The 12,168-nt window shown below is 44.3% G+C and overlaps 1 protein-coding gene across 2 annotated transcripts in view; it reads right to left on the bottom strand.

Annotated features, from left to right (window-relative positions):
* OCLN (occludin) overlaps nt 1-11,956 on the bottom strand; it is a 54,072-nt gene extending 42,116 nt beyond the window's left edge. The window contains exons 1-2 of one of the 2 annotated variants that reach the window (XM_042940585.1): nt 11,325-11,956; nt 2,113-2,229 (exon numbers count right to left, since the gene is read on the bottom strand). In XM_042940585.1, coding sequence (XP_042796519.1) covers nt 2,113-2,162 — 50 coding nt within the window. In that variant the 5' untranslated portion in view covers nt 2,163-2,229; nt 11,325-11,956. Of the gene's footprint in view, nt 1-2,112; nt 2,230-11,117; nt 11,196-11,324 lie in introns of those variants that run through there. The other variant, XM_042940576.1, reaches the window with a different exon arrangement.
* Between the last annotated feature and the right edge of the window lie 212 nt (nt 11,957-12,168).

Genomic DNA, 12,168 nt, shown 5'->3' with positions numbered 1-12,168 from the left:
GCAGGCGCCATATGGGAAATCTCTGTACCTTCCTCTCCATTTTGCTGTGAATGTAAAGCTGCTCTAAAAAATAACATCTAGTAATAACAAGGAATATAAACTGCCTCATGAGTCAGTGTTTACATCACCTGTTGAAATAACATTTTAAATATACTGGGTTAAGCGAAATATTATTAATACGGTTAGAAAAAAAACAAAAAATTACATATATCATTCACATTTTATTTCTGTAGCATTGCTCTGAAGCAAAAAAAAAAAGGTTAAAAACAAGTAAAGCTAAAATGTACTGTTTAGATGTTAAAAAAAAAAAAAAAAGAACGAGAGAATATATATCAAGTGATAATCATGTCAGAACGGTGGTTTCCAGGGGAAGGAGAGGAGACAAGGATGCACTTGGAGGTGACCTACGTGATGATTTTGCTTTATCTTTATCTTACTCATCATCATCACATGTTCTGTGCCCTTTTCTGTGTGTGTGTTATATCTCACCCATGTTTATAGGGGCAATGTAATAGGAACACAACTCCTACTACACTTATCAAAGACTTGAAGCTACAAACTACTTACAGGAAGAAATCCCTATCAAAGTCTGATAACAAATTTAAATTTTTTCATAGTTAAACCCCCAAATGAATAGGGATGCAAGAACCCTCAACTTTGCTTCTTGATTTTATTAATGGCAAGAATCACTCTAATGATGTGGATGGGGTGCCTGGGGAGCTCAGTCAGTTAAGTATCCAACTTTTGATCTTGGCTCAGGTCATGATCTCACAGTTTGTGAGTTCGAGCTCCACGTCAGGTTCTGCGTTGATGGTGCAGAGCCTGCTTGGGATTCTGTCTCTCCTCTCTGCCCCTCCCCAGCTTGTGCACGCTCGCTCGCGCTCTCTCTCTCTCTCTCCCAAAAAATAAACTTAAAAAAAACATTTTAAAAGAAAAAAAACTAACGATGTGGAAAACATTATGCCAAGTGAAAGAATCAGCCACTGAGGATCACATATTGTGTGATTACATTTGTATGAGATGTCCGACATGGAACAATCTAGAAAGAGAAAGTGGACTGCTGATGGACTAGTACTAGAGGGAAATGAGGAATGGCTGCTGATCGGGGAGATGAAAATGTTTTAAAATTGATGTGGTGACAGTTGCACAACTCTGTGAATATATTAAAAGTACTAAACTGTCCATTCTAAATGAGTGGATTATTTGGTGTGTGAACCGTATGTCAATAAAAGTTATTACTACAAAATTGACAAGGAGTCAAGTTTAGGGTTAGTCACCTAAACAGGGCATTAATAAAGAAGCTTTATACCATTTGTGAAAAAACAAAAAGGAATAAATATACCCACAAATATAAGCTTAAACTATCTAGAAGCAACCATTAGAAAGAGATAAGGGTGTCTGGGTGGCTCAGTCAGTTAAGTGTCTGACTCTTCATTTCAGCTCAGGTCATGATCCCAGGGTTGTGGGATCAAGCCTCAAGCTGGACTCTGCACTCAGTGTGGAATCTGCTTGGGATTCTCTCTCTCCCTCTCACTCATTCTCTTTTTCTCCCTTGCCCACTCACGTGTGTACCTGCTCTCTCTTGCAAAGAAAGAAAGGAAATAAGGAAAAAAAGGAAGGGAAGGAAGGAAGGAAGGAAGGAAGGAAGGATGGATGGAAGGAAGGAAGGAAAGGAAGGAAGGGAAGAAAGAAGGAACAGGTGACAATAGTTGCCTCTGCAGAGAAAAACTGTCATCCTGGAAGTTAAGCGGCGGAGGGAAACTTTCACTTGATAACCTTTGTTTCAATTTAAATTTATAAACACATATATATTTTTTAATGTTTATTTATTTTTGAGACAGACAGAGAGAGAGACAGCGTTGAGTAGCAAGACACAGAATCTGAAGCAGGCTCCAGGCTCTGAGCTGTCAGCACAGAACCTGACTCAGGACTCGAACCCACAAACTGTGAGATCATGACCTGAGCTGAAGCTGGATGCTTAACCAACTGAGCCACCCAGGGGCCCCTAAACAGACATTTTTAACAGCAAACACTTAACAGATGAAAATTTCAACCATACATATTTTTTACATGTGACAGTTTAAAAAAAAACAAAACTAAAGAATTACTTACAATTCATCAGGTCTATAAGGAGGTGGACTTTCGAAAGGCCTCGATGACATGGCTGATACCAAGGATCACCTGATCTTCAGGATGAGCGCTGCCCCGTAGCTTCCAAGATAAGGCAATCTAAGCAACGTAAGTAGGGTAAGGGTGTTACTACTGAGCTCAGAGCTTCCTTGCATTGCTAAAAAAACTAATGAGACCAATCTCAAGTAACTTGTCATACCATGATTATTTCTCTTGTCCTTCTCACTGCCATCTTTATACAATGGATCATTAATTCCTTGAGTACAGAAAATCACTAAGCATAGGCATCATTCAGCCTGGTCATCCTCACAGCACCAAGCACCAAGCACTGCATATCACTGGCTTACAAATATTAACTTTCATTGCTAAGTTGCAGTAATAAAAATTTCACAAAGCTTTTACAGCACAGGTAAAAATTGGTAATTTTCTACTGGCACAAAACAGACACTCAGATCAATGGAACAGAATAGAGAACTGAGAAATGGACCCAAAAATGTATGGCCAACTAATCTTTGACAAAGCAGGAAAGAATATCCAATGGAATAAAGACAGTCTCTTCAGCAAGTGGTGCTGGGAAATGCAGAAGAATGAACCTGGACCACTTTCTTACACCATACACAAAAATAAATTCAAAATGGATGAAAGACCTAAATGGAAGACAGGAAGCCAACAAAATCCTTGAGGAGAAAGCAGGCAACAACCTCTTGACCTCGGCCGCAGCAACTTCTTACTCAACACGTCTCCAGAGGCAAGGGAAACAAAAGCAAAAATGAACTATTGGGACCTCATCGAAATGAAAAGCTTCTGCACAGCGAAGGAAACAATCAGCAAAACTAAAAGGCAATGGACGGAATGGGAGAAGATGTTTGCAAATGACCTATCAGATAAAGGGTTAGTATCCAAAATCTATAAAGAACTTACCAAACTCAACACCCAAAAGACAAATAATCCAGTGAAGAAATGGGCAAAAGACATGAATAGACACTTCTCCAAAGAAGACATCCAGATGGCCAATCGACACATGAAACAATGCTCAACATCACTCATCATCAGGGAAATACAAATCAAAACCACAATGAGATACCACCTCACACCTGTCAGAATGGCTAACATGAACAACTCAGGCAACAACAGATGTTGGCGAGGATGTGGAGAAAGAGGATCTCTTTTGCACTGCTGGTGGGAATGCAAGATGGTGCAGCCACTCTGGAAAACAGAATGGAGGCTCCTCAAAAAAATCAAAAACAGAACTACCCTATGACCCAGCAACTGCACTACTAGGATAAATACTAGGTATTTATCCATGGGATACAGGTATGCTGTTTCAAAGGGGCACATGCACCCCAATGTTTATAGCAGCACTGTCAACAACAGCCACAGTATGGAAAAAGCCCAACTGTCCATCAACGGATAAATGGATAAAGATGTGGTGTGTGTGTGTATATATATGTATACATATATATATACATATATATATATACACACACACACACACACACACACAGAATGTAGTATTACTTGGCAATTAAAAAGAATGAAATCTTGCCATTTGCAACTACGTGGATGGAATTGGAGGGTATTATGCTAAGCGAAATTAGAGAAAGACAAGTATCATATGACTTCACTCATATGAGGACTTTAAGATACAAAACAGATGAACCTAAGGGATGAAAAGCAAAAATAATACAAAAACAGGGAGGGGGACAAAACATAAGAGACTCTTAAATATGGAGAACAGAGGGTTACTGGAGGGGTTGTGGGAGGGGGGATGGGCTAAATGGGTAAGGGCCATTCAGGAATCGACTCCTGAAATCATTGTTGCACTATATGCTAACTAACTTGGATGTAAATTATAAAACAAATTATAGAAAGAAAAAAAAATTGGTAATTTTCAAAACAGTCCCTTCCAAGAACAAGAAACATAAAAAAAAGAAAACTTCTTAAAACTTATTTTTTCATATTACTTTTGAAAGGCCATATCAGAAGAGAATGCATAGGAAAGTGGATACAGAGCCACGTCTAGCACATACTAGTCCCTCAATGTTGAAACGTAATCTGGTTTAAAAGTATGCCTTTATCATTACCAATTATTACACAATACATCTATGGATAGTAGGATTGTAGACACTTTTTCCTTTTCATTTTCCAAGTCTTCAAAATTGCACATAATGTTTACAAAAAGGGGGGAAACATTAATTATGTGTTATATTAAAGAGTCTTCTGCCCTACGAGAAAAGCAGTATGATTTTGTTCTAAAATTCCTCAGAGCACAATCCCGACATACCTGAGAGGCAATTTCATTCAATCGACAAGTACTTATTAAGTGTCTACACTACACCATGGGAGTCTGTGGAAGTACTACAGAAGGTCACACACAAAGAAAAAAGCAACCACAACAGGCAGTTATCGAGTTATTAGGGTTGACTACATGATCGAGCCCAAGACGGGACCAAGCAGAGAAGAAAGACCAAGACCCGAAGAAGAAGGGCAGGAAGTGGGAGTGGGAGGGGTCACTTGAGCAAGATCTACAATCTGAGTATATTAAAGGGTCTTCTAGTATTGTTTTTCCTTTCCAAAAACGCAAGTCCAAATAAGGTATTATGTTAGTCAAGTAAATAAATTCAAACTCTCTAAATTTTGTTCTTTAATATCAATGGCAACTATCTTCCACATCCTTAAGGACAGTCAATTCCACATTTCTCAGAAGAAAATAATGCCCAAACGTACATCAGCTAAAAACCTTAAAGACGGAAATAGAGTGAATGTTAGGAACACCAACACAATTAGCATGATTTTCCAAACACAGTGAGGGAAGACTTCGCTATGTTTTTCCTTTAAAAAACTGTTTTTACTGAAGTATTCACATACAAAAAGGTACACAAATCCTAAGCATAGAGAGACCTATAACTAGTACCCAAATGTACATAAAAATGGGCAATTGAGGACACTAGCACGTTACAGTGTTATGGGAGAGTGAAAGTCCAGATTGGCTTCTTAATGGATGTTCAGAAAAATAATAAGAAAAACTGAATTTAAACACTATTTAATGTAGGACTCTAGCTGTGAAACTGAACGTCAAATACTGACAAACTGACCTTCGAGGATTCTTACCCCTTTCATAGCCAGGGCTTACTCCTTCAAGACTAGGCCAAAAATTCCAGGCTCCACGGTAGGGTAGATTTTTGTTTTGCTTTGGCTTTTTTAAGTATCCTCTATGCCCAATGTAGGGCGTGAAGCCAGGACCCTGGAGATCAAGAGTCACATTTTCTACCGACTGAGCCAGCGAGGCGCCCCCTCCATGGTAGTTTTTGAAACTTCTAAATTAGTCCAGGCTCAGGCTGAAGTTTACATTTTGTCAGAAACGGTGACAACAAAAATCCCTTTCCAAACTGCCATTTTCTGGATTCAGAGTTCTGTTATCAAATATCCTCTGATACCAGAGATTTTACATTGTGAAGCAAATAATTTTGGGAAGTTTATCAAGGACAAATCATATCAACTTCATTTACTTTTTTGAGAAGGTCGCCAGATTGGTAGATGAAGCCTGAGGATCTTGAGCACATCCCTATGCACAGACAGCACCCCCAGGCAGATGCCTCTGGGACTGAAAAACAGAATCTAAATAGGATGAAAGAATGGAGCATTTAGGTCCCCTAGAGGTTTTAACAGCTCACAATCAGAGAGGACAAATTCTACTTCTCTTCCTTGAACTTTACTACCCCCCTATGCCAAAGGGCTGGGGACAAACTTGACCTCTAGGGTGTTATAATTAAGATAATATATTAAGGAAGATGAGCAAAACCATTCACAGCAAGATGGTTACCTTGAAGTTGAGAAATTTCAGTGTTTGGGCATTTTAGGTACTTTGTCTCCATTTTCAAATATTAGTGGCATGAATAAATCACTTTACAAATGTAGACTCAATTTTTATTTTATTAAAAAAAATTTTTTTAGGTTTATTTAAGAGAAAGAGCACATGTGCACATACAAGTGGGGTAGGGGCAGAGAGAGAGGGAGAGAGAATTCCAAGCAGGGCTCCACACTATCAGTGCAGAGCCCGATGCGGGGTTCGAACACATGAACCGTGAGATCATGACCTGAGCTGAGATCAAGAGTCGGACGCTTAAACCAACTGAGCAACCCAGGCACCCCTAGACTCAATTTCTGGAAGTGTGTTTCCTTAGGGAGAATTTCAACAAAATTAACAAGCCATCCTGAACTTTGGCAGTAGGTACAGACAGTGCTTCGATCTAGGAATGATGCAGTTATGAAAAAGAAACAAACCTCTGCACAACCTTCAAATGTGTACATCATGTTCCAAGCAGGTGCCTCTCCAGGAGGTGACTAAGAGTGTTAAAGAACTAGAAAAACCATGTCTTAAGACAAATGATTGATAAAACAGGAAATGTTTGGCCTGGACCAATCAACATTAGAAGGACCACTTCAGCAGCCTTCAAATATCTGCACAGCTGTCTTTGTAGTCCTAGAAACCATTCTTTGAAGAAAAGATACCACAGGGTCAGATTTCATGTCAATGTTAGGAAGCCTCTCCCTTACCCTGACTTCACACACCCTTCAAAAATAACAAATAACAATGTGATCTCAAGCCATGTATGCAAAGCTTAAGTTGTTTGATATTGTAGGGGGACTGGACTGGAGGAATTCTAATGTCTCCTTCAAGGCAGTCGGGACTGTGCTTTAAGGCCACAGCCAAAGAAAAAAAGGACCAAGAAGAGACTGTTTACCCAACGCCCAGCACAACAATATTAACATTATTTGCTCAGTAAAAGTATATTGAGTGAAGGACAAAATGAATGAAAAGGACACAGGATCTGGCCTAAGGGGCTCATCGGTCACCATCACAGAACCCGTACCATGTGAATGATAGGGACATAAATCAAACAGCTGAGTAAAAGTCGAAAGCATAAGGCAAACAGCAGACTCTTACAAAATATGTAAAGCTGATTAATGTTAAAATATTTAAAAAGTTCTCCGCTTGAAAATGGTTACTGCCCAAAGCTGTCTTCATAGAAACCTAAGCATAAGAGGAAGAAAAGAAAGCCTGAAAATGCTATCCCCCTGAAAAATTATTTGAAGCAACTGTCGGTAAGTAAAAGATAAACTTTATCATATTTTAGGAGAGCCTATTCCTTTTCAATCATATGCAGCAAGAGTTAATTTGCCTTTAAGAAGTTTTTAAAAATTGTGCCTGGTATTAAATTATTATATTTTGGCATACAATTAGTAAACTGTCTAAAATTTTAAAATTAGGCATATTTTGAAACAGACTAGCTCTGTATCAGAAGTGGCATTTTTAGTAAGATCTACAGATGATTTTTTTAAGTTTATTTATTTTGCAAGAGAGAGAGAGAGAAAGAGAGAGAAAACACAGCGAAACGAGGCGGGGGTGGGGGGTGGGAAGGAATCCCAAGCTGTCTCCGCACTAATGCAGAGCTCCATCCCATGAACTGTGAGATCATGACCTGAGCCGAAATCAAGAGTCGCCCACTCAACCAATTGAGCTACTCAGGCACCCCTCTCCAGATGATTTAAAAACAAAAACAAAAACTTTTTTTAACGTCCATTTATTTTTGAGAGAGAGAGAGAGAGTGAGAATGTGGAGGGGCAGAGAGAGAGGGAGACACAGAATCGGAAGTAGGCTGCAGTCTCCAAGCTGTAAGCACAGAGCTCAATGCGAGGCTTGAATCCATGAAATCTAGAGATCATGACCTGAGCTGAAGTCAGACTCATAACCAACTGAACCACCCAGGTGCCCCTACAGGTGATTTAAAAAAAAAATTTGGGGGGGGGGGCACCTGGGTGGCTCAGTCGGTTAAGCATCCGACTTCGGATCAGGTCATTATTTCGCGGTCCATGGGTTCGAGCCCCATGTCAGGCTCTGTGCTGACAGCTCAGAGCCTGGAGCCTGTTTCAGATTCTGTGTCTCCCTCTCTCTGACCCTCCCCCGTTCATGCTCTGTCTCTCTCTGTCTCAAAAATAAACGTTAAAAAAAAAAATTAAAAAAAAATTTTTTTAACGTTTATTTATTATTGAGAGACAGAGACACAGCGTGAGCAGGGAGGGGCAGAGAGAGAGGGAGACACAGAATCCCAAGCAGGCTCCAGGCTCTGAGCTGTCAGCACAGAGCCCAATGTGGGGCTCGAACTCATGACCTGAGCTGAAGTCGGACGCTCAACCGACTGAGCCACCCAGGCACCCCCCTTCCAGGTGATTTTTAAGCACACCATGTATTTTGAGCATCACTGCCTCAATTAAAGGCATCAATCCAAGGAGGGCCTTGATCTTGTCAGTTTCCTGTCTATAATGTCTAGATCTGTACATGGTGGGCACTAGCCGTCCAGCTTTCAACTCAAATGTCACCTCTTCAGAAGCTCCTTCCCTGCTATTCACTCCACCCACCAAGCCCGTTTTATTCTCAGAGCGAATTTCCCCCCTAATTATTATTTTTTCTTCTTTGTTATTTTTTAAATAATCTCCACCATCTCCACCTCAACTGGAACACCAGCCTTACAAGCACCCAGATGTCTGTCATGACCATCACTCTTCTTCCAGATCCTTACAGTCCCTGGTACAAAGTGATGGTCAATCAACATTTGATTTATAAAACCAACAACCCATATCAGAGTTGGGATTTCAATACAGCTGTGAATGCCTTCAAGTTCACAATGCTAACAGCCACTAAATATAATCCTTCACATTCAACCAAATTAGTTAAGTGTTTACAGTCTGAAGGAAAGGGAGAGTAAAGGGTCAAACATTTAACCATGGACATCATTTGTAGCTTGCTGAAAAACAGAATTCCAGGCCCCACATCTGACCTAAGAATCAGAATCTATGTTAATAAGATCCCCAGGCAATTCGGACCATATTCGAGATTAGGAAGCACTAAATCACACAGCAGCTCTAAGCCTAGAAGCTAAAACAAAAAGGGTAACAAAAATCCTCATTGTCTTTTTACCCCAGTACATCCATAAATAATAACTTGGAAGAAAAAAGCCCACTAGGGAATCTAATCCAGTAAGCCTTAAAATGCAAGTGAAGAAAACTTCCCTTCTGGCAGGCTCCTAGGCAGGTGAAAGGTTTTCTATCAGTTAATTTGTGTGGTTAAAAGTGATCTCCTAATTTTTAAAGGGCAGTAATTCCAACACTACCTTTAAAAGAAAACAAGAAGTTTATCTTCACATCAAACAAGATGTGGAAATATTCTATGAGACCATAGGGACCAGTCAAAGGTAGAGAGTTCCAGAAAAACCCCAGAGCGTTCTGGTGCTGGAATATCCAGGACTGCTGCTTGTCCACTATACCTTCCCCGATTTGTTGAAGCAGGTTTCAAGCCACAAACTTTGCAACATGTTTCCCCTACCGGTGTTTCACCTTTAAAATGGAGTTCTAGTAAGACTTGCCTTCCAAAGTTGATAGTATCATTAAAGGATACAAAGCACAGAACTCTTTTTGGCCCAGCATTTAGGAGGCACTGCCCATCATTTCCCTGAACAGCCTGGAAGCTGCACAAATCTCGCCATCCTCCTCTCCATCATTTAACCAAAGAGGCACCTGGTAACTACAGAAATGCAGAACTACACAAAAAGGCGGCTTGGAGGAGACAGTCATTACTGTGGCTCCACCATTCACAATGTCTATTTTAAAATACCAGAAAGAGAAAATATTCATTTGTACCGTGCCAGAGAAGCACTGTTATACTGGGAATTGACAGCTTGAGAAATGCACCTCCGCCTGGAAGGAACTAGCTTCCAATCACAGCAGGGCTCACTCGAAGTGCCTTAAAAGGAAGGTTTCACCTTTTCCAGGGATCCCAATAATACACCTGTTGTGCGTGAGGGCCGCACACTAACCTGGAAGGCTGCCTCTTCCCCCGCCCCGGGTCATTTCCCAAATGGGCAGTGTGCCCAGCCAGCCCGAGGATGCCGTGGCTTCTCGGGGTTAGTCGCTTCACCTGGGGCACAGGGGCTCGGAGGTGCTCCTCCAGCCCCAAGGAGCAGAGGCCATTTTGACCCCTCAACCCTGCTCTCCCCGCACACTTCCTCCGACGCAGGGAACATGTCGGCAGGCAGCGCGCGCGCCGGCACTTCCCTGGAGGTCTCTAAGCCCGCGGCAGTTCGTGTCCGTGCGCCCTGGCCGGTGCGCGCAGCGCGCGGTCAGCAGGGACCGCCCGGAGGCAGGTCCGCCCACCTGGCGGCGGCCTGCGGGTCACGGGTGAGGATCCCAAGCGCGAACAGCTTCCCTCGAAGTACAGCCTCGCTCGAAATTAAATCCCCGCCCCCAGGCTTAAATCGACGCGCGCTCGCACCGCTCGCACTAGCTGGATTCCAAAGAGCGGATCGGCCCACCCTAGGGCTCTAGGAATACTTCACGGATTAAACCCGTCACCCCTCTCCCCGCTCGGTACCCAAAGAGTGAACGGGGCGGAATCGATGAGGTCCCTCCCCGCCGCCGGGATCCAAGACCCCCAGTCTCCAGCCCTACACTCAGGACCCCGAGGAGCCGGGCGCACGCCCCACTCCCTGAGGACCTCCTAGCTCTCCGTCCGGGGAGCCGCGCTCTGCGCTCCCTCAGTTCGGGAACCGCCCGCTCGCCCCCCTTTAAAGCGAGAAGGTGCTCGCGCCGCCTGGACTCGAGGAGCTGTAAGCGTTTCCGCCGAAAGAGCTGATCGGCGGCTCCAAGTGGCCCTTCGCTGGGGGAGGCAGCCGCCAAAGTAGCCCAGGGCTGCTCTCTCCGCGGACCCGCGCCCCTCCGGCTCCCGCCGGTCCCAGCCCAGAGGCGAAACCGCCACCGAAACTGGCGCCGGGCGTCCTCCCCCGCCGCGCCTCCCCTACCAGACCAGAGCCACGATCTCCTGGGGGACTCTGGGGCCACCGTGAGCCCCCGGCGCCGCGCCCAACTCCCATCTACTCACTGCTGCCCCGCACGACCCACCAAGGGCCCTAGGAGCCAAGGAACGCGCTTACCTGGCGAGCGCACCTGACGAGGTGCGGGCCGCCCGCCAGCAGCCTGGGACTAGACTAAGAACTCTGTCGGTCCTCCACCTCCACTCCTCCTCCACTCCTTCTTCTCCTCCTCCACCTCCCCCCCCCCCCCGCGGTCCTGCCCCCGGGCATGCGCACCACCGCCTGGCCAGTGCTGGAGGTCTGGGGCCGCGCACTGGCCAGTCTCACCTGTTACACCAAGCGCGGGCTCTTGGGCGCTCTGGCTAGCTTTCCCCGGAGTCCCGCGGCCTCCAGCCGGGGAAGGACAGGTCGGGGGTGTGGGTGGACGCCAGCGAGGAATTGTGTGTCGTGGCCGTCTCCTCCCTCGGTGACCCATTCACCTGAAACTCGGATGGGAGGGGGAAGGGAGCGGTGGAGAAGGAGGCGGGAGGAACCAGCCCTTCCCCGCACACCCTCCCAGCGATCCCAATTAAAGGCACAGCGCAGCTTTGGCGACCGAGTGCAGAGGAGGGGCCCCGACTCCCAGAAGGTGGGGGTGGTCCTGGACCGCCCTGCGGCGCGCTCCGAGCTCCTCTGCTTGGGGTGGAACAGCCGACGAGAGGCGGAGGGAGGTCTGGAGGGGACTGTTTTACTCTGAAGGAGGTCCCAGGGTGCTCACACGCTGACACGAAAGGCATGTCCTTACCCAACAATTTTCTGTTCCTAAAATTTGGTTAAAATTTTGTTGGAAAGCAGCCAGAAATGGGAGATTTGCAAAAGTCACTTGTAAATTAAGGAACCGGTTCTGAATCTCTGGAGCCAGATAAAAGACCATTACTCAAAGTGTGGTAGGATCTCGTTGGTAAACTTGCTGTAAAAATAAAGTGCATACGGTAGTGTACATGATTACCAGCTCAAGGTCCTTTGCACCCCCCCCCAAAGGATTTAAACTATTTTAATGTTTTTTTAGCTTAAAAAAAAGGGGGTACGCCTGAATAGCTGAGTCCTTAAGCTTCTGACTTTGGCCTCGGTCATGATTCGAGCCTGGAATAGGGCTCTGCACTGGCAGTGGGTAGCTGGCTTGGGATTTTCT

Source organism: Panthera leo, chromosome A1, assembly GCF_018350215.1.
Source record: "Panthera leo isolate Ple1 chromosome A1, P.leo_Ple1_pat1.1, whole genome shotgun sequence".
Classification (NCBI taxonomy): domain Eukaryota; kingdom Metazoa; phylum Chordata; class Mammalia; order Carnivora; family Felidae; genus Panthera; species Panthera leo.
The sequence above is the reverse complement of the archived record's forward strand: the minus strand, read 5'-3'. Positions and strand labels throughout refer to the sequence as shown.